Source organism: Apteryx mantelli, chromosome 18 (genome assembly GCF_036417845.1).
Source record: "Apteryx mantelli isolate bAptMan1 chromosome 18, bAptMan1.hap1, whole genome shotgun sequence".
Taxonomy (NCBI): Eukaryota; Metazoa; Chordata; class Aves; order Apterygiformes; family Apterygidae; genus Apteryx; species Apteryx mantelli.
In genome coordinates this window covers 18,417,385-18,438,834 of record NC_089995.1, presented here as the reverse complement: position 1 = coordinate 18,438,834, position 21,450 = coordinate 18,417,385, and the positions used below count along the sequence as shown (strand labels likewise).

Below are 21,450 nucleotides of genomic sequence, written 5' to 3'. Positions count from 1 at the left end.
ACCAGCTGCATGTCGTGCTCTGTGCCTGCAGGCAGCAGGGGGGCAGCCCAGCCCTCCTTCCTCATTTTGGGGCTGAGAAGGGCAATTTCCTTTTCCATCTGCCATTCTAAACAAAAAAGGCTTCAAGTTGCTTTCTGTTCCCAGAAATAGCAAGCGATGGAGCTCCTCTCCAGCGTCTCCGGATCCTCCGTCTTGCCCCTGACCTGCCTGTTTCTCATCTCCCTGCATGCCTGGCCAGGTAAGCAATGGCTCCGACCTGCTGACATATTCGTGTGCTCTTTCCAGAATGATTTTTTTTTTTTCCTCCTCTCTCCTTGGTCCTTGTCCCTTCTCTCTGCTGCCCCTCCGCTCTCCTCCCGCACGTCTCCTGTACGGTGCATTATGCTGTCCCTACACATGCATTTTGTACGATGACCTTTTCATTAGATGACCTCCAGCGTGCCAATGGGAGAGGGGGATCTGCGGGATGGGGGAGCTCCCGGGGGACTGCGGGGCCGAGCCGGCTCTGCCCCCTCTCCGGCTTGCGGTGGTGGCCGCGCTCTGCAGTGTAGCTCTGCTCGGTTGCTCTGCTAGAAGCAAACTTGAAGGGAGACATTCCCCTTTCTAGTTAGATGAGGAAATTAGGCAGGGACAAGAGGCGGCATGTTGTTTCCACCCATTTGCTGAGCACCCTCTGCCAGCTATGCGAGAGGTAAATCTTCTCAAGCAACAGAGATTCCTGCCCAGCTGCTGCCCAGAGGAGAGGAAGGCAGAGCTGGTGAGGAAACGGGGTGCCTGCCTTCCTCTGCTGGCCTTTGAAGTTGTTTTTCCTGCTAACAACCCCATTTTAGCCTCTGTCGGCTTCTAACTCTTGCTGCTCTACTAAACTGTTGAGCGCCAAAGCAGTGGGGTTTGCACCACGCCGTCGCCCTGCTGGCGCGCTGCCTCCACCGCCCAGCCCATGCTGCGGAGCTGCTGCTTCCAGCTCCAAGCTCAACCTGCCCCAGGCCACCTCGGGGGTCCTGCTGCCGGCCTCTCAGGTGCCAAAGCTCTTTCCAAGGCTTGTGGCTCTTCTGGCCCCTTGCGAAGGCTCGGAGGTTCAAAATGAAAGGGAAGGATCAAGGTTTATTCCTCTCCCTGCCTTGTTTCCCTTCCCTTGATGGGAGTGAGAAGTTTATTGACCTACCAGGAACTGAGCCCTGTGGTGGCTGCTGCTTTCAAGGATATTTCATTTTAGTGCTGTTAGACTTGTGTGATATTGCTAAGAAATCTTTCTCCTTCCTGCCCTGTGCCCATGTGAAGGGGCAGTGCTTTTTTTATAACCTTGTGGGCCAACAGCAATTCACCGAGTTCAGGAGCATCTTGCCGCTGGGAATTTTGCCTAGCCTTTCCAAATCTTGCATTTTCCAGCTGGAACCTTCTGTAAATTTACAGCCTAGGTCTATTTTTAAAATCCTAGAGTCTCTTCTGCTGGTCTTTGGCTCTCCCCAAGATCACCACCAAGCCTCTGGCCCATCGTGCTTTGCCCACCTCTGGGCACCTACACCCGCTTCTGCCCTTGGAGCCGAGCTCCTGGCTCCTGCTTGGACGGGACACCTTGTTACTGTACTGTGTGCTCTTCTCAGCTGTCCCACATGACGGGTGGATGAAAGCTGCTATCTTGCAGGCTGATCAGAAATGTTTACCATCAAAGCTTTATTTCGACAGAGACTTGAGCCTGACTCTGCAAAAACTTGAGCAGAAAGCAAATGCTTTCAGCACAACACTCCTTCCTTTCTGAGTTGCTTGATCACAACTGAGAAATGTTGGCCCAAAGCTGAAAACTCTGAGCTGCTGAAAGCCAAGAAGGCTTTGGCTGTGACTTCCAGCTTCTCAATGAACCATTACAATTTCCTACCAGAAATGAATAGCTAAAACAAAGCTGTTCCGTTTAATCAAATGTGGCCCCAGAGTAAAGAACCTGATACTTCCAAGCCAGAGCCATAGAGAAAGACCATCCTGGCTCCCTGATGGGGCAAAGGCGCTGGGTTAGAGGTAATTTGTACCAATGATTTCAGATGCGAATATGCAGACTTCTTACCACATAGGTATCCAGTTCAGACACTGCAGTGATCCCTCCTGGGGCCGCTGATCAAACTGTCTGCTGAACTCTGGAGGACCTGGCACAGCCTCCTGCTGCTGGAGGAAGGCTGCTCCAACAGGCTTCCTGGGGAAGCAAGGGGAAAAGGGAAAATCCAGTGGGATATTTTTTCTGTAAGGCCGAAAAAGAGCAAAATGAGCAAAATTGTTTGAAAAGAGGAAAATTGCAAAGTCCCCTTGCAAAATCTGAGCCATGTAGGTTTTTCTCAAGTGAGGGACTTCAGCTACATCTCCTGGGGACTCCAAGGAGGAGGAAATCTGTTTGGTTTTGGGGCTTTGGCTTTAAAGCTGAATTTCTCCTAATGTTGTAGGAAGGAAGCTCAAATGGTGGCTGTGCATGACCTGATTCTTCTTCTGATACCATGTATATAAAATATGGCCTTTACTGTAACCCCCCCTGAGCCTGTCTGGAATCTGCATAGCACTGTATAACTATCTCTGGATTTTTCCTTGTTTTCCTGAGCTGCAAATTCCAGGCTCTTTTTATAGTCAGCACCTGTTATTTTCCTTAATGGGGAACCCCACTGCAGGTGAAATCCCAGGCATTGAACCTGGCAAATTATTTTGGGGCTGCTTTGCATGTCAGGACATTCATTCAGCGGGTGACAGTGATGTGACTCCCAAATGCTAGTGGCCAGCTGCACATTTCCTCTTGAGCATGTGGCCTTCCTTTAGCAGTCCTAAAACTCCTTACCAAGCTACTTCTGAAGAAAATCTATTTTTACCAGAACCTATTTAAGCACTCTCTCCTGAATTAAGCCTCAGCCTCTTGCAATCTGTTCGGTATCAAATACTTCAAAAGGTGCAATACAGGGGGGGAAAAAAAGTGTCGCGGAGACAGAAAACTTCCACCACAGTGGGAGAGCAAGGCACTGTTCTGCTCTCAAACTAAACAAAATAAAGGGATTATTTTGGGTGGGTGCTGCCAGATCAGGTTCGGCACTGCCTGTGCTTGTGCCTCTTCTCTGGGCTGGGAGTGCTGTAACGCACTCGACCCGCGCCGCTTCCCACCGTCACTTCCTGCGCGCTCCGGGCCCGCGTTGCGAGGATGCCCATGGGAAACGGTCGGGTGGTGGTTTCGGGGCTCTTAAACCCTTTGCTAATTCTGGAGTGTGGGATAGAGCAGATCAGAGGGTCAAAGCATCTAAACTCCCCTTGATCTCGGCAGTAAAAGGATTGCACTTTGTAAACGGTCAGAATGGTCTTCTAAGAAAACAGCTTCATCAGATGAAGCTATCAGATGTGGTGGATAGGAAGCAATTTTTGCATGAAGGTTTTGCATGAACGTTTGCTGTAGAGCAAAACACAGTGAGAAGAAATCCTCTCGTACGCACTAGGTGTTTGCAGCATGAAGATCTCACGTGATCTTGTGCACGGGACATGAGCACATGGCGCATGTGGAAGCGCTGGGATTGTCCGTGCCACCGGGAATACCTGCTGGCGAAGGGCTTGGTGGGCCACCGGCCTCAGCAGCTTGCCCGTGGGAACACCTAGAAAAAAGGAAGGAAGAAATCTTCTGTTTGGCTGCAAGGGGAAGCTGCCTTCACTGGGGGAAGGGAGAAGCTGGAGTTTTGCTGGAAAGTTTGCATTTTTCTAACTTGTGTATTCTGGGTTGTAGAGCAGCTTCCCCTTTGTGTGGTCTCACGGCGAGGGGGAGGGGAGCGGCTTTGCAGGCTGGTGTTGGAGTTTGAAGCCATTTTGAGCCAAGCGGTGGGTCAAATCCACTCCCTCGGGGGAGGAGTAGGGAGGCAGCGAGGCATGGGGGGAAGCAGGGCAGCTGTGCGCGGTGGCTCGAGGGACTGTCACGGGCTCATTAGCTGGGCACTGTAAGCCGCTCTTGTTAAGGCAAGGTGGTGTTAATGCGGTGTAACGCTGACAGAGCTCGTGCCCAGCAAACCTCCTGCACGCCCCGAGTGCTGTGACCGAGAACGCCAGCTGGGCACATCCGCGGGAGCACCGAAATCTGCTAGACTGGAGCCAAGCGGCTCACAGCAGAAACGGGCAAAAAAACACATTTTACTCCCAACTGAGAGGCTATTTAGAGTTGCGTGGCATTTCTGAGGTGACCAAGGAAGCAAAAGCCACCTGCAAAGCCTCCTGGCAGCCGGCACCGACAGCAGCACGAAGTCCCTTGTTCCTTGGCAGCTTCATGGCTGCTCTCGAGGCACCAGTGCTGGGCAAAACGCAGCTGGTGGTGGCAGAGCCAGGCAAAAACATGCTAGATATGTAGATATATATATATTTATATATATATTCCCCCATCATGGGGAAGGTGGCAGTGTGTTTGCATCCTTCGCACCAGCTCCAACTTGCCCACGCAGCTGGACCGTGCCCTTGCTGCTGGCCTCAGCTGCGCTCCAGCTCCGCGGGCCCCGGCACAGGCACTGCCCCTGTCACTCCGCTCCCCGAGCGCCTTGTGCGGCTCGACAGATGGAGAGAGGGAGGATGAAGAGGAAGCGCCGGCGGCTCTGTCGTGCGCTCGATGAGCCTACGTGCCGCGCACCCGGGGCGGCTGCGGCGTGCTGGCTCTCTTCCCGGCAGGGGAGGCTTCTCCCGGTGTGTGGGGCCTGGCAGACGTGGGTCAGCCTCGGCCTTGGCGCCCATGGGGAAGCTGCCTCTCCCTGGGCGCAGGCCCTGTCGCCATGGCAACCTGCCTGGGCCGGGGGCTGCCATCTTGGGTGCTGCCTGGGCCGCCATCTTGGCGGAGGCCGTGGGGCGCTGGGGGCCACTGTGGCGAGCGAAGCCCTTTCCACACTGCAAACGAGCCATGAGGCAGCGTGAGCTTCGCTTGCCTAACAGTGGGGTGAATAACAAACATCTCCCCGGGAGGAACATGGGCACCGGGGCCATGAGGCCTGCAGAGGGACGGGGGGCCCCACACCAGGGCAGCTCTGCCTGGCCGCCCATGCTGGGCTGTGCCGTGCACCCCACGGGGTTGCTCGCGTGGCCCCGGGTTAGGGGCGAAGCCACAAGCCGGAGAGAGGGACAGTGGGTATTTCTGTGCTTTCAAACTTCCCCTCTGCGTTGCTCAACTGCTGTTTGCGAAAGGGCAGCCAGCGATGGAGGCGCGGGGCCAGGCGCGAGCACCGGCTCGGCACTGTGCGCGGCGGTCAGCAGGTTTTATCTGAGAAACGCAGGCACGAGGGAGCAGTTCGTCTTGCTGAAGCCCAGGCTGTCGCTGCTCAGACAGAAAATGGAGGCTCAGCCTGAACGGTGCATGCTCAAATATGACAGAAACCAGGTTTCCACCTTTCCGGGCTCGTCTTTTGGGACGAGCTCGTCTCGGTGCCACGACTGCGCTAGCCTTGCTGTGGTTTTGAAGGGATATGTCAAGGGCCTGAAGCTTTCAGCTGTGGACATCAGTCTGTGAAAGGAATGAGGTGCCACAGGCTTAACTCTGAGCAAAAAGGTTTAATCTGTGGAACTCGATGCCAGAAGAAATATCACCCTTGATAACTCTTTGGCCGGATCAAGTATTTACTTAAATGGGTAGTGAGAATGTTTGTGAGTACGTAAAATGAGGCTGAAAATCACAAGGGCTTAACAACTCCCCACAACCCTCAAGTCTCAATGTGGGAACCAACAGCTGACTGAAAGGACTGGAGAAGCTTTTCCCACAGCAGGTCCTTCTGAGAAGGTCCTGTTAAGGATGTTTTCTTTTATTGAGCTGATGGCTGCAGTCTCACACACAGGCAGGGCAGGGTTTCTTGGCATGAAGCTGACTTTCTGCTAGAGAAGGACCTTCAGCAGGGCTGAAGTGGTTCCAAGGTGAGCCTTCGCAGGAGTCACTATCCTTCGTTTTATGGTGTGAAAGATTTGGGGTGCAGCTGCAGCCCTCCACCCCAAAACGCAGGAGACCAGGGCTTCATGATACAGCTGCACCACAGCGAACACAAAGCCACCACTCGCATCCAGTGGCCCTGATCCATATGCTCCTAACACCAATCAACTGCAATGGGAATTACATGTTCAGATACAACAGTCTTTAGTGTGTGACCAGTGACACTGTTTGTGTGCTGCCTGTCAGCTCCAGGAATGCGGCAGTCAGCAATGCCTGGCCCTTGCTAGGGCTCCTGTTACCGGCAGGAGAATTTACACAACTCTCTCCTGCTTCTCTCCTGCATGGCTTAAAAATGTTCCCTTAAGCAATGACATGTATTGAGATCTTATTCAATTAAGTTGCAATAACTATATTGGTATGACAAGTGTTGCCAAAATTAATACATCAAGGAGCTGTGTGTGTAGGCTACAGAGTGTCTGTGATATTGCAGCTGTTTTTATGAAGCCTGGAACGTGGCATTGCTTATGGCTTCTGGTGGGCTGAGCCGGCCTGCCTGCTCCTTCTGCCTAGCTTTTGCGAGGCAGGTCTTACCTGGATTGCAGGGAGTTCAGTCCTGCCATCCCTGCTGGCTCTGGCTATAATTCCACCCAAGGCTGCTTTTACTATTGCCTACCAGAAGGGAAACTAGAGGAAATTCTCCCTGCCTGACTGTACATGTACAAAGGTGTGTTTGCACCCTTGTTTGCATAGGCAAGGGGACACTCGGGCACACTAGCTGGCCAGGCACAGTGCATTTCTATTTGCACTGCAAAGGCCAATGCAGTCAGCTGGATTAGGAAGCCGCGTTATTGAGATGCTTCAAAGGGAACAGATTTCCTCTATCGGTGACAAGTAGGAATAACTTCTGCCTAACTGCCTAGCTTGTAACTATGCTCTGGTAGAACAAATTGGGACTGGAGTTCAATAGAAATTAAAGATCAAGTGCGGAAAATGTGGTATTACATCCACATCTGTGAAGAGAGCTTGCTTTTGGAGTTTTGTGTTTTATGCCCTTGTTTCCTCCTGACTGATCAAGATGGATGGCCCATAACATGGGACACAGCAGGGCATGCCAGTAAGACTCAGCAGTTGGGATTTGTTTGATGTTTTGGCTCTACAGAGTACTAGACAGTGTCATCTGATAAAGATGCAGCTGTCTCAACTTCACTGCTGAGGCCCGCAGTCGGACAGAGCTGTGTGCCCGCTCATATAAGCTGAACCTCTTCCACAGGCTGGCCTGCTTTGGAGTGCTGGCCCAGGGCTTTGGCACAGTCTTGTCACCTTCAGTCCCTGCTAACTCTCTTGTGCATACCTGTAAACTTGGCCCCATCCCACTACAGCAGTGGGCCAGAGCATGGCAGTGGGAGCTTTGCAGGGCTCTGATGCTGGGGAGGGCTCTGAAGGCAGGCAAAGAGCCTGGACTGGTACTTGGGTTGCCAGTTGTTATTGAGGGAAGAACTCTACTAAGATCAGGGCCACAGGGCATCTCCTGCGTTTGAGGAGTACATAACTGAGTTTGGTTTTACTCCAGGTGCTGATGCCCGGGCAAAAAGGAGCTTACAGCTGCAGCAGCCCCAGGAGGAGGTGTTGGTGTCCGTGGGGCAGACGCTCACCCTGCACTGCAGCATCTCCGGAGATGATATAGCAGGACCTGTGAAATGGCTGAAGGCTTTGGGCAGCAAGAATCGGACCATTTATGATCAAAAAGTCTCCCCCCCCTCCCGCGTAACAAGGGTAGTGAACGAGTCCAACACAAATTTCACCATCCACATCAGCAACGTCCAAGTCGAGGATGCCGGGACCTATTACTGTGTGAAGTTTAGGAAAGGAGACGAGCAGGATGAGGTGTATTTGTCGGGACGGGGCACGAAGGTGCTTGTGCGCGGTGAGTGGAGCTTTCAGCCCCGCCACGACTCCCCAGAGCAGCTGCCAGAGGGGAACCAGCCCTGCCGGGCGCAGCCGCCCTCCGTCGCGGCGGGCTCTGGTCCCGGGGCGAGCGGGGCTGGGCGGGGGCCCTGCGTCCCCTCCCCTGCCCAGGCCACCTTCCCTGCCGGCAGCAGGAGCCAGCAGGCGCCCCAGGCGCATCGCGGGGTCCCTCCTGGAGAGCTGCCTGGCAGCCAGGGGCGCAGGCTGGGCAAAGCCGCCTTCCCCGATCCCCCGCAAAGCCCTCGCCGCTCGGCTCTGCTCCAGGAACGGCCCACGGGGGGGTCGTGCGGGGCCCTTCCCCAGCTGTGACCATGTCCGTGTCCGTCCCCCAGCACAGAGCGCTCCGCCTGCAGCAGGAGCCCCCGTTTCCCTCTTGGCGCGGAGCCCTGTGCTCCCAGGGGTGAGGGCTGCGGGGAGCAGAGAGCCTGCCCCGATGGGTAAATGCTTCTCCCCGCAGCCAGCCCTGCCTCGATGGCTGTATCCGGGCCTGAGCACAGAGCGGAGCCGGGGAGCTCGGTGCGTTTCACCTGCACGGCTGGAGGCTTCTTCCCCAGAGAAATCGGTGTGAAGTGGCTCAAAAACGGGGCCCCGATGACGGCTCCGCAGCCCCAGGTCACCGCTGGGCAGACGAACTCCTACAACATGTCCAGCACGGCAGAGGTGACCCTGCAGGCTGCCGACGTCCGCTCCCAGCTCACCTGCGTGGTCGATCATGCCACTCTGAGAGCCCCGCTGACGAGGACGTACAACCTCAGCGACGCTGTGCGAGGTGAGGGCTCGGCGGGGATCGTCGCTCCAAGCATCCCGCTCCCGGGGCGAGGAGCGGGGCTCCTTGTGGGGAAGGGGCCTGGGCGGATGCAGGCAGCGGGTTGCAGAGCCGGGCAGATGTTGGGCACCAAGCGCTTCTTTTTGCAGTGCCCCCCACCGTGCGTGTGCTCACTGAGCCGCCAAACCCCGTCGAGGTGAACAAGACTGTGAACTTCACCTGCTCCGTCGAGGGGTTTTATCCAGACGCGGTGACCCTCACCTGGCTGGAAAACGGGATGGAAGCAAATGTGGGGAGACCCCCCCGCCCAAAAGAGACGTCCCAGGGGACGTTCGAGCTGCGGAGCCTCCTGGAAGTGCAAGCGACAGTGGAGAAGAATCAGTCCGTGTTCACCTGCCAAGTGGTGCATGACTCCCAGAGCCCCGTCAGCAGCGCTGTGACCCTGCAGATCGCCATGCCGGCTGCTGACCAGGGAGCAAGTAACCAGTCCCTCGCGGATAAGGGTGAGTGTGAGTCTGCCGCCGGCCTTAAGGATGCAGTCCGAGGGGGAGGCTGTTAGCTCTTGTCCTCCTGAGAAAGCTCAGTCCCACCAGAATCCTGTGCGGGATAATAAGAGCCAGCCCAGCTTCAAACGTGTTCTGCTTTCCACTCTCTCGGCACCGTCCTGAGCTCCTGCTCCTGTTACAACACGGGCTAGGCAAGGTCGAGCATCCCCACGGGATGCAGCCATCAGGAGCAGAGCTCCCATCAGGCTGAGCCCTTCTCCCCACTGTGCTGTTTAGCCTGCTGCTCGGAGAGCAGCACAGAGCCCACCCCACGCCTGCTAAGGCCTGGCTCCTCGGGGCCGGTGGGGCTTGGTGAATTCAAGTCACCAGAACTCGTGAGCACTGGCCCAGGTTTCAGTGCGCTGTAGCTCTGGCCCAGCAGGACCAGCCCATCACAACCAAGGCCAGCAGGTTTCAGGACATGAAACCTGTCTCCATATCAGGGCGGATGCTGCTAGGACCTGAATTGCTGTCCCTCGCGGTCAAGGCGTCACCACCCCAAGGCCTCCCCTCCCAAACTGTTCTCCCACAGCACTGGACTGGTGACCTGGCACCATCAGGGCCTTTTCCAAATTTGCCAGGATCACTCCTGCATGTGCCCTGCCCAGCTGAGTCTCCCACCCAGTCCTGTGCAGCCCCAAGCCAGGACTTGGCTGTCAGGCCCTGGAAAGGGACAAAGCCAAGGAGCTGTCTGTCCCAGGAACTGTGCTGCTTTTGAGCCCCTTTATGCTGCCAGGCATAGCAGGGAAGCAGGGAGCCTCCTTCTCACCAGCTGTAAAGATGCAGGAAGTCATGCTGGTACTGGCATTTGCAGACCTGTGGTGGCATCTGTCTTGTCTCATTCTCATTTCAGACAATTTAATCCCCATATACATCGCAGTGGGAGTGATCTGCACCGTGCTGGCACTGCTGGTGGTTGCTATTCTCTACCTTATCCGGGCAAAACAGAGCAAAAGTAAGGAAATCAAGTGTGTCAGGGAAAGCAACTGCTTCCCACCTGTTTCTTCCTCTTGAGTGTCAGTGCTTTGACTCTAAAACTCATGGCAGTAGTAGTGCAGCTCCTGGAGAAAGGGGACAGCAGAGCAGAATTGAACAGGTTATTTGCAAACTGCTGGGGAAACATCTGCCTGGTGCTGCCACATGCCAGTTCCTATGCTTTGCAGGGATCTGACACCTGAGAAACCTGACTAGGCCCACGAATTCAGGTTGGCTTCATCAGAGCAGAATCGCATTCATGATCTTCAAGACTGACCTTCTCTGCCAACACCTGTATTTCTCTACCAGGCCTGACCTCTAACTGCCCCAAGCTGTGCTGCTCCTGCCAGTACCCTTGGCTGTGGCAACACTACTTTCCCACTAAGCTCAACTTGGTGCTATTCACCATGAAGAAGGGCTTCCCATGGCTTCTGGAAGGTCCTGGTTGGCTGTGTGTTGGGTTCCTGCAGCCAAAGCTACCGCTTTCTCCTGCAACACAGCCAGGGTCTCCAGGTTTCCTGACACCTAATCCTGAGGGGAGGCTGAGGAGGAGGGGGTGAAGTGGTTGGCAGGAGCAGGAGGGATGCCAGGAATGAGTCTCTACCCCCTCTGCTTTGTCCTAGAGCCTCCTAGGCCTGAACATCTTCAAGAATGGTAGGAAGTCATTAAATTTAATCTCACTGAGGACTTTTGATAAGATGTCTCAGAGCTCTAATACTGCCAGGACCAGCCTCCTGGCCTGCTACTGTACTTATTCAGCTAGGCTACCAGTAACCGTGTCAAATATGCTCTTTATTCCTTTTGCACAAGATCTGCATAAAACATCTAACACCACCCTAGATCTCCTGCCCTCTACCATGAAAAGTTCTGCAGTAATGAAGTGAAATTTCAGAAAAATGCCTCTGGAAGAACATGTGCATCTGCTTTTGCAGCAGTCTGTGTGCATGGGCTCATATGCCTTCGGGTAACTGGGGGTTACCTTTGTTTCCTAAACTCTCTCTCTTTTGGCAGGTAAAAGCTCCCCATCTGTTAGGTAAGTGCTGATTTCTCTATTCACCGAATCATTGAATTATCTGAGGGTGCTATGAGCTGGACATCTTCAGCCTGGAAACGGGTACTTTGGGATCGGGACTGAGCAAGGAGCACAGCTAATGTCGCTGTGTGACTGCTTCCTTGGCAGTGTGGCCTGCTCCCCTGGCAGCTCTCCCAAGTACTCACTGCTTGAGGTCACTTCTTGTGCTTGGACAAGGTCACAGATGTGCAGAGAGGGTGTTTCCTCATGGTCAGCAGAGCTGGATCCCAAAAACTGTTGTGAAAGAGGTAGGAGCCCAAGCTCCTGGGGGGGAAAAGCATGTGGGAGATGTCTCCTGCTAGGAGACATGCAGCTTCTGGTCTGGCAGCTGATCTCCCAGGAAGCTGTTCTGTCACAGCACCACTGAACTTTGCAAGACCAGCAACTGAGCCTCCATCCTCCCTGCTCACTAAGTGACCTCACACCCAAATGCTTAGCTTTTGGTGAGGCTGAACAAATAGATGGGAGCTAAGTCCCCAGCCTGCAGAAATGTGGCTGTGGGGAAGGAGACCAGCTGAGGGAGTGAATGCTCTCTGGTGAGGACATACCACTCAGCTGAGTGGCACTGTTGGAAGGACTTTGTTTCCCATCTGAACCAGGGCTGGAAACTGTCCCCCAGCTGCTCTGTCACTAGTAAAGAGGCAACAGGGCACTTCATTGATTGGATTTGTTTTGTTTTCCCTCTCCAGGTTACATGAGCCAGAGAAGAGTAGTGGGGCAGCTACCCAGGTGTGTAGCTTAACTCTTGGAATTGGGGAGGGGAGAATAACCAGGAAAATTCCAGATGCTGGAGCAGAACTTGATGGTTCCTGCATAAGTGTCACTCTGCTGTGGCTGATGAGAAGGAGGGAAAAACTACCCCTGGGGATGGGGATAGCTACTTCCCAGTATCTTTTCTGCCTTTGCCCCCTCTCCTCTTTCTCCCAGGAAAGTCTGGGTTTATTATGACTAGAACCAGCTGTGCAATAGCCAAGGAAGCTATTTGTGGAGTTGTTTTGCATTTGGTGACGCAGTTATGAGCAATGTCGTGATCAGCAGCAATCTGTCCATCCCACCCAGCCTCTGCTGGCTCCCATATAAGCAGCACACAGCTGCTCTTGCTGGGCAGGCCTTACCCATTCCTAAATGGTCTAGACCATGCTACCTTTGGCATCCCTAAGGGCACCCACAGGGTGACAGTGGTGATTGCAGTGGGGCCCTCACAGCGCAATGAACTGCAAAATCTGGGTGTCCTCCTCTGAGCCCCATCTGCCAGGAGACACCTCTAAGATCCTGGCTAGTGGTTCTTGTTAGCTCTAAACTAGCCATTGCTGCCACTGGACGGGGTAATTTGCTGAAGACAGCATGGGGGAAAGGCATTGCTACCAGCTCATTCTGGTCTGCTGCTGGCATCCTTCCCATTTTACAGGTAGAGAAACCAAGTTGTCCCAGGTTGAGTTGAAGTAGAATTGGCTCTTCTGATTTGGGTTGGCATGTGCAGTGGGGATGAGGAAACTTTCATTACTATTTCCCTTGCCCTGTCAGAAGAGAAACTCTTGTTATCTCACACAGGAGTCTGATCCCAATAACCTGACCTATGCAGACCTGAACTTTGACAAAGAAAAGAAGAGTATCCGTCGGATCATTGAGATGAGTCAGCAATCCGAGTATGCCTGCATCCAGACCAGCCAAACCCCTGCCACTGATGACAACCTCACCTATGCTGACCTAGACATGGTCCATCTCAGTAAGGCACCCAAGAGGCCTGACCCTCACCCTGAGGAAGCCGGCTCAGAGTATGCCAGTGTCCAGATCCAGAGGAAGTGAGCAGGGCTGCAGCTGGCTGGGGCTCATGGGGGGTTGGTGATGTGCAATGGGGGCCCTCTGCCTTGAGGGAGCAGCCCTGGTCCTCCATGGGTGGATTTTGACAGCGGCACTGAATGAGTGTTGTGGAGATGTATGTTGAGGTATGGTACCTGTGTTTTGGGATGGAAATGCTGTCTACAGCACTGGGAGGCTACTGCAGCCCATTGCAGCTGCATCATCAACTGGGAGTTTGCACCCCTTCCACAGAGACCCTGACTTTGACCTACAACACAGCGGGCACCTCAGTCCCTGGACTGCTAACTCTCTCTTTGCGATCCCTCACATGGCTGAGGAGGCCTCTCAGCCTCAGTGCACTGGATTTGATTGCAAGTGTGTTAAGTTGCTTGGAGTGTCTTTCCAGCTATCCTCTCTCCTGACCAAGGGCCGCATCTGGGAGAAGCAGAGCTCTCTGCAGCTTGTCAGGAAGCTTGAGCTGGGCTGAGGGGACCTGGGCACTCTGCTTCAAACCAGCCCTCTGAAGGAAAAAGGGCTACTGTGGGACCTGAGCCATGGCAGAGTGCTCTGTGTTGCTGTTTGAGGTCGCAGAGTGTGTAGCTGCCTGGGTGACAGTAACCTGCCTGGCAGGAGATGTTGCTGCTTGGCCAGGCTTGTTGTGACTTCCCACAGTGATCCTGTCTGTAGCAGAGACCTGCTGGGGAGCCAGCTCTACCGTCTCCTGGGGCTCTCCTGCTGCTCGGTCTGGGAGAGCACAGTGTGTGGAACAGTAACTATGGCTTTAAAGGAAGGACCTAAGTGTCCACCTATCTTTCTTCCTAAGTGTCTCTTCTGTGGGACCTCAGTCTCACTAAGGCCAATAAAACCCTTAGGCTGGGAAGGCTTGCGAGAAAGCTGCAGTTCTGCTGGCTCTCTCCTGTCACCCTGTCCAAGAAGGCTCCTGAGGAGCACGGTCTCTCCCATGCTGCCAGAGTTCCAGGCTGAACAGCACCCAGACAAGGACTGCAGCTCCCAGGCTTGCATCTCTGGCTCAGAGCCTCCCTCTCATGAGAGCTTTCCCCCTAACTGGGACAAACCAGCCTTCTCCTGGACTTGTACGAAGAGTCCAGCCCCCGCTCTGCTTCTGAGCACCAGCTGAACTGGGATTTGGGTGCCTTCAGCACCTCCTTTTAGCCAGCCCCATGTCCCCTGCCACCATCCTGCTCTTGTTCATGAGGAGAGCATGTGGGAACAGAAGGGATCCCAAAAGGGAAGGCTTCCCCACAAATAACATATAACATGTTTTGACTGTTTGACATGTAACTGTTAATTTTTAGAGTTAAAAACCAATGTTTTGTGTGTTGTATGTGGGTGTACTGCTGTGTACTTAGCACTAGGATAAAATGTGCAAAAATAAGACTAAGGCCTCAGTAAAGACCCCCTAAACCCCTTAGAGTTTGAGTCTTACGCAGCCCTCCCTGACCTCTGCTGGAGAGGCTGGGGGCTGGGGCGGAGAGGGCTGGCAGGGTCCCTCCAACGAGACCTGCAGCGTGTGGGAACAGGCTCTTCCATGTCTTGCAGCTGAGCATCCCTGCCCTGGCTCGCCCCTCCTTCCCTGAGGACGCGGAGCGAGGGCCTGGGGCCACAGTCCTGCGCAGGCCAGGCTGCGCCACGAGGGCTGTGCCAGCTCCCCGCAGTGTCTGTGCGCCCTCGGTGGCAGGCGGGGTGCCACCCCCATACACATGTGTCTGAGGGCAGGGAGCGAGGAGGGAGTCCCAGAGACGTGGTGATGCTTTGAGAGCTACGTCACTGCTTGTACAGATCACAATTTTTTTTTTTTGCTTGCAAGATATTTTTGTAATAAAAGTGAAAAGTCTTATGCTGCTCCTGTGCATCAGAGCATCCCCCGCCACGTGCTCAGGGCTGTCGGGTTGTCACCTGCGCTTCCTAACCAGGCACGGCACAGCCGCGGGCTGGGACGGGGTCAGCCAGCCTTGCCATGGTGCATCCTCCAGCGAGGTGGGAAGGCCGCATCCAGCACAGCCTCGCAGCACCTCCAGGGAATAACGCTTGTCCGCACTGCGGCTGGAGGAGGAGGTGAGCAGTGTATAGCCTAGGGCGAGGTGGGGAGGGGGGGATGTTGCTGCTGGCCTTGCCCAAACAGCGGGAGGGGAGGGAAGAGCCCGGAGCAAGCCCTGCTCAGCCTCGGCCGGTGCTTGGACAGCACTTCAGGGCTGGCTCCATGCACAACCCCTCTCCTCTAGGTCTTTGGGCGACCCCCTTCCCGGGGAGGTGAACCGGAGCCGGCTCATCCCTCTCCCAGGCTGGGGAGCGTGTCTGTCAGTGCTCTGCAGTGACCTCCGCCTCGGGGGCGGCAGCTCAGCTGCGTCCTGAGCGTGAGTCAGTGTCACCCCCCAGGGCTGGGGAACGGGGGCGGGAGGCTTCCTGTAGCGACGCGAGATGCGGCTGGAAAGGAGAAGTTCAAAGGGGAACGCGGCGCCCAGCCTCGGCTTTCTCTGCGCAGAGCTGCTGCGATCCAGGTCACGCTGTCCTTAAAGCACCAGCAGGACGGGGATGGCTTGGCCGCCGCGCTCAGCCCTGCCGCCTCCTTCCTACGCGGCTTGGTCGAAGCCGCAGCCTGGGACCCCCTGCGGCAGCCCGGGGATTCGTCCCCCCCACCTTGGCCAGGGCTGTTTGGGCACCGGCCAGTTCTGCTCGTTCAGCGGCAAGAGCAGAGGTGCCGTTGGGGCTCTCCCAGACCCTTCTCCCCGCGTGGGCTGGTGCATGGGTGGTTTGGGGAAGCGCTTCCCGACGCGGCCGGAGGCTGCACGCAGCCTGCCTGGAGGCCGGGGCAGCCCTGCGGGCTGGGCCAGCGCCGGCGGCAGACGCGGAGCTTTCCAGGAGATGTCTGCTAAGACCTTCCCTTTCCTCCCCCAGGGAGGACGGAGGCCGGCATCTGCTACAGCCGGGTTTCCTGGTGCAAACCCTGCCCTGGAGCAGCACCCAGCCCTCGCTCCCCACTGGGTGCTGCTCGGGGGGGGGGGGGGCGGGCAGGGCCCCCCACTCATGTCCGGCAGCCAGCGCGCACGGTGAGGCTGTCCTGCACCCACCCAGCCACAGGGACCCTGCTGGGGGGGGGGGGTCCAGGCAGGAAAGGGGGGGCACGGGCTGCGGCATCCCTCCCCGCACCCGCCACGCTGCGCGCAGAGTGCCACCAAGTGCTGCCTGCGGGCCTTGCAGGGGACACCCGTGCCGGGGACACCCGTGCTGGGGACACCCGCACCTGCCCACCGCTCCCGGCCATGCCGCCAGCCCGCATGCACCCCATCCGAGGCTGGGCCATGCGTCTCCCACCCGCAGGGTGTTCTGGCTCTCCTCTCACCGGAGCTGGACCCCCCTCCCAGGACACCGCAGCCCCCTGTCGTAGGCGTCCCTGCAGCCTGCCGGCCTGGAGGGCTGCAGCCCAGCCTGGAGCGCTGGCCGCGGTGTCCCCGGCATGGCCAGCGTTGCCTGCAGGCTGCCTGCACGCCATGCATCACCCACCACCCTCCTCCTCCTCCTCACTGCACCTCTCTCGCGCACCGCGGGCTGTGCCATGGCCCCGCTCTGCCTGCCCCGCGTGGGGCTGTAGCCCCAGCCCGGAGGCCACCTGGCCAGAAGGGTCCCGAGGGCTGGAGGTGCCGGGGGAAGACGCGGCTCCCCTGTGCCCGGCCGGGGCCGAAGCAGACGCTCGCCACCCGCTCGGCTTCATTGGCAGCTTCCTTTTATTCACTGGACGGAAGGGACGGAGGGGACGGGACGGGCAGCGGGACTGGCCCTACCTCGAGACACGACGAGCCGCAACGTTTATTCTCGGAACGGCAGTGACCTGCGGGGACAGATGGACGCCGGGATGACAGGGACACGGAGAGCGGCTCAGGGGAGCGGGAGGGGGGGGGTTGCGCTCAGCCTAGCGCCGCGTCCCCCGATGGCGGCCGTTCCTTGGCCTTGCTGCCTGCCCCGACACGGACGCTGGGACCATGTCGGCAGGAGCCGCCAGCTGCACCGGCCATCTCCCGGCCAAGAGGGCCTGATCCTGCTCCGGCTCATCCCTCCCGGGGCTGGGAGGCTGCTGCGGCGACCGTGGCTCCGTGCATGGTTTCCAGCCCTGCTGCGTCTCTGCAGCCACGGGGGGGGGCGGGGAGCAGGGTGATCCACGCGAGCCCGGCTTGCAGCAGCGATCCCTAAATTAGCCACCGCGGTGCCCTGGGCGAGACCCCCACGGAGCACGGACGCCGGGCAGCCAGGCATGTCTTCGGCAGCCAGATGGGAGATGCCGTCCCCTCCGTGCACGGGGTCCCCAGGGGACGGGTAGGTGCAGTGAGGGGGTTGACGGGGGGGGGCAGAGCCGGGGCTGCCTCCGTCGGGGGTGCAGCGGCACCCGGCCCATGGTCTGTGGAGGGATGAGGTGGGGGCAATGCCAGCGGCAAAGCCGGTGGCGCTGGGCTGAGCGCGGGATGGGGCCGGGGTGGGGGGGACGACGCCGTCTCTATAGGTCCAGGCTCTATAGGTCCGAGACCTCCCCCGAGTAGGCGCTGGGGTCCTCGTCCGCCCGCGTGGCCACCTTGAACTGCCGCCGCAGGAACCCCCCGTAGCGCTTCTGATTGTCCCACTTGAGCTTGGGCCGGATCCTGCGCATGAAGCCGCCGTAGCGCTTGTGCAGCTCCGCCGGCGCCTGCCCGGCGCCCGCGGCCCCCGGCGCCGAGCTCCGCTTGGGGTAGGTGCGCAGAAAGCCCCCGTAGCGCTTGGCCGGGCCGCCGGGGCCACCGGCCGGGGGCTCCTCGCCGCCGGGACCTTCCGGCGCGGGGTAGTCCTGCGCCTCCCCGGAGGCCGCCCGCTCTCCCAGCTTGCCACTGCCGTACGTCTTGCTCCCGGCGCCCTTGCCATGGGCGTCCTCGCCCAGCAGGGAGAAGAGATTACCCCGCGGCAGCTTCTCCGCAAAGCCGCCGTAGCGCTCGGCCAGCTCGCCAGGGCCGAGCTCCGGCGGCGCCTCGTCCTCGTCCTCCGCCGGGACCAGCTCCCTCCCGTCGGCCAGGGCCACCAGGAGCCCCAGTGCCTTCCCGCACAGCTCCCGGGCGGCGCCGGGCGGCGAGGAGCCCTGGCACTCCAGCAGGCACATCTGCAACACAGCGGCCGGCGCTCGGAGCAGGGCAGCTGGGTCCTGCTCCGGGGACATTCCCCGCTCCGAGCCCCGCGTCCCCTGAGGGCCCCGCTGCTGAGCCACCGCCCGCGGGTGCAGCGGCGCCGGGGAGGCACCCAGCCCCACCGGCCACGCGCGAACGTGTGCACCCGCTGCTGTTTTTCCCCCTCCGCGAAACGCCCGGTGGCCGCTGGGTGCCGGCACTCACCAGGGGCCGGATGCTCTCCGCCGAGTCCTGGGTGCGGGCGGCGCACGCGGAGCACCGGGTCGCACAGTCCTCCGCGGCCGCCACGGCCAGCGCCAGGCAGAGAGCCAGCGCCAGCGCCTGCCGCTCCATCCCGCGCCGCGGCGTTTCCTGGGGAAGCGAGACAGCACACGCAGCCCGTCACTGTCGCCTCCCACCGGGACGCGGTTCCTCCCCGGGGTGAAGCCCAGCCCTTCGCGCCCTCCACAACCCCAGCCCCGAGCTGGGCTCCCGGGGACACCCCGTCTCCACCAGTGCCTCTCGTGTGCCGTTTGCGTTTTTTCTAGCATCTCGTTTCCGAGCAATATTGCGACGGCCGCGTTCTGCACGCCGCGGCGAGGATGAATCACCAGCTCTCCCCCGCTTGGCCTTGGAGAGGAAAAACACAGCGCTCCGGAGCCGCTGGCCAGCCGAGGCGGGGGACACCCCAGGCTGGACCGGTGTTCCCATCGCCAGGCGGACACCTGCCCCTGGCCGCCCTGCCCTGCCCTGCTCCCGGCGGCCCCGAGCATCCTCCACTGCTGCAGCTCCCTCCGCATCCGTGTGGCCAGGGCGGCGGCCGGGGAAGGGGAAAAAAGCTGGATTTTCGCTTTAAGCCTGCCTGCGAGCTGCGATCCCCGGCCCCGCTAGCAGAGCCGTGCAGCGCGGCTTGCCTCGCTGGCCGAGGGCTGGAGACGCCGCGCGGTGGGCTAGCGAGAGGCCGTGGCAGCCGCCAGGTCCAGCGTCGCTCCTGCAATGCCGCCGGCCGGTGCCGGTGCTGGTGCCGGAGCAGAGCGCTCCCTGCAAGGCCTCGCGGGAGCCTCCCGCCTGCGCCCGCCTGCCACCGCGGCTGCCGCTGCCTCAGGTGCCGAGGCCTGACCCAGAGGAAGCTGGTGCACGGTCATGACGCATGTTGGAGATTATTGTATTCTCCAGCTGTATCTGCTAATGTACTGTAATTGGCGCTGATGAAGAAACGTTAATGCCACAGTATTAATTCATGATACATTAAAATGTAATTTGAATTATCCGCACCATCGTGTGCCACACTAGCAGCATTCCCGGGGAGCGCAGCCCTGCACTTCTCCGTTATCCGCCCGCGAGAGGCAGCGATACCCCCCATCGCCTCGCCGTCGTTGGAAAAGCACCGATCGGCGCTGGTTTGCCAGCCGCCAAGGTATGCGCGCGCTGCAGGGTCGCGGGAAATGCAGCTGCCCAAGGGCAACCACCAGGCTACTTCCCAGCAGCCCAGCCGGGAGCCCTTTTCCGAGGCGCTGCTGGCCTTGGCTCTGCCCGGAGCAGTGGCCGAGGGGGCCGAAGCTGAGATTAAGAGGAGGAGGAGAAGGCAGCCAGGCACACCGCGCAGGAGCTGCGTGGAGAAGCCAGGCACCGTCGCCCGTGTCCCTCGGACGGTGTTTCCCCATGGCACCCTGGCTTCCCGGACATGGATTATCGTGGCCGCATCACCCCATTGCCCAGCCCTGCCACGGGCTGGGGACAGCGGCGACACCCGAAGTCCCACTGCAGGGCCAAGGGCCATGCCGGGGCATCCCGCTGCGCACATACCTTGTCCAGGTGCAGTGGCAGGTCCCCCGCAGAGCTCTGCTGCCCTCCTGTGCAAGGAAAAAGGGAGGAAAACAACAGGTATAAGACAAAGGGGGGAAAAAAAAAGAACTGAAGAAAAGAAGGAAGAAGGAAAACAGAGCTGGAGAGCAGCATGGCATTACCTGCAGGAAGCCGGAGGCCGAGCGTCCCGCTCAGGCGTGCGTCCCACCGCCGTCCGTCCTGGCAGAAACGCTTGGGCACGGGCTTAGCAGCTCCTAGGAATGACAGCGGTGAAGCTGGGTTTCCACTGTCCACCCCCGGCGGGTCCCGGCCGGGCTGGACATGGCGTTGCAGGGCTCCGTGGTGGAGACCCGGCCTCACCGCCAACGCCAGCCGGGACTGCCTGGGAGGGCTCCGAGATCATTCCCTCCGGAGTGGCGGTTATTCCCGATGCCACGCTGTGTGCGGCACTGGCACAGGGGCAGCCAGCGTGCGCTATACCCCCGTACAGCTGTACGAGCTTCTCCTCCCACCGAGGTCTAACGGAGACAATTTTGGGAGCCTACAGACATTTCTGCCAGGGAAGAACGGCACCTTCAGGCAGTTCTTTTCTTCTCCTTAAGAGCGACCTGCAAACGTGCTCAGGGCAACGTTTGCTCAGAAAAAAAACACAAAGACTTTTTGAACAGAACCGCAGCAAACCCCGGCAGTGCCGGTGCTGGGTCTAGCGAGCGTGGGAAGGCAGAAGCATCCTCCCCGCCACTTATCGCCCGCTCCCTTCCGTCGCTCTCCGAACTCCGGCTAGTTTCAAGCTCACGAGTTCCCCCCCTGCACGGGCAGCAAGGCGCAGCGGCGGCAGCGCGACGAGCCGTTTGCAGAGCTCCGGCGGCTGCGAGGCCGCTCGAGGGGGCGAAGCGAGCGGGCACCTGCGGGAGCAGCAGCAGCCGCCGCGGCGCGATGCTCCCGGCGCGGGGATGTTTCTAAACAAACTGAGTCACGGCGGCAACAGCAGGAGCGATACCGCCGCTGCAGCCGGTGAGTCACGGCGCGCCGCGGGCGAGGGCGGCCCTACCTGCCGGTGCTTCCCGCCGCCCCGGCCCGGCCCGGCCGCGCGTCGGCGGAGCGGGGCACACGCGGCTCCGCGCTCCGGCTCGACGGCGACGCGCAGCCCCGCGGCGGCCCGAGGCGCCGAGCGCGGACGCCGCCGGGGGACCCCGCCGGACTCACCGCCCCCCCCGCCGCTTCCCATCCCGCTTTTATGGCCGCGGAGTCTCCTCCTGGCGCCGCGGAGCCAATCGGGGCGCGGGAGGTTGGGAATAAGCAGCCCCGCGGCCGCCTCCCGCCGCAGCCCCCGCGCCGGACGGGGCGTCCGGCCCCGCTTCCCTCTGCCCGGAGGCGGCGGAGCCCTCGCGGGAAACCTGCACCCGCGGGGGGCGGCGGGGGCTTCGCGTCCCTCTCCGCTCCCCGGGGACGAACCCACGGAGAGGAGGGGACGGGGACGC

The 21,450-nt window shown here is 59.1% G+C and overlaps 2 protein-coding genes across 3 annotated transcripts; one reads left to right on the top strand and one right to left on the bottom strand.

Annotated features, from left to right (window-relative positions):
- Positions 1-146: 146 nt before the first annotated feature.
- Positions 147-14,418, top strand: LOC106493207 (tyrosine-protein phosphatase non-receptor type substrate 1). 2 transcript variants are annotated; one of them, XM_067307838.1, is made up of 8 exons: positions 147-238; positions 7,470-7,823; positions 8,322-8,633; positions 8,780-9,133; positions 10,029-10,130; positions 11,162-11,183; positions 11,912-11,951; positions 12,774-14,418. In XM_067307838.1, the coding sequence occupies exons 1-8, from the start codon at positions 157-159 to the stop codon at positions 13,026-13,028; spliced, it is 1,521 nt and encodes a 506-aa protein (XP_067163939.1). In that variant the 5' UTR covers positions 147-156; the 3' UTR covers positions 13,029-14,418. The 2 variants fall into 2 exon arrangements, with proteins under 2 accessions (XP_067163939.1, XP_067163940.1); XM_067307839.1 differs by lacking the exon at positions 11,912-11,951 and having other exon boundaries at positions 12,774-12,865.
- A 3,126-nt stretch (positions 14,419-17,544) lies between these two features.
- On the bottom strand, positions 17,545-21,090 carry PDYN (prodynorphin). The gene is made up of 6 exons (XM_067307829.1): positions 21,021-21,090; positions 20,131-20,223; positions 19,970-20,016; positions 18,389-18,535; positions 17,819-18,159; positions 17,545-17,746 (listed from the first exon to the last, which is right to left on the bottom strand). The coding sequence occupies exons 4-6, from the start codon at positions 18,515-18,517 to the stop codon at positions 17,545-17,547; spliced, it is 672 nt and encodes a 223-aa protein (XP_067163930.1). The 5' UTR covers positions 18,518-18,535; positions 19,970-20,016; positions 20,131-20,223; positions 21,021-21,090.
- Between the last annotated feature and the right edge of the window lie 360 nt (positions 21,091-21,450).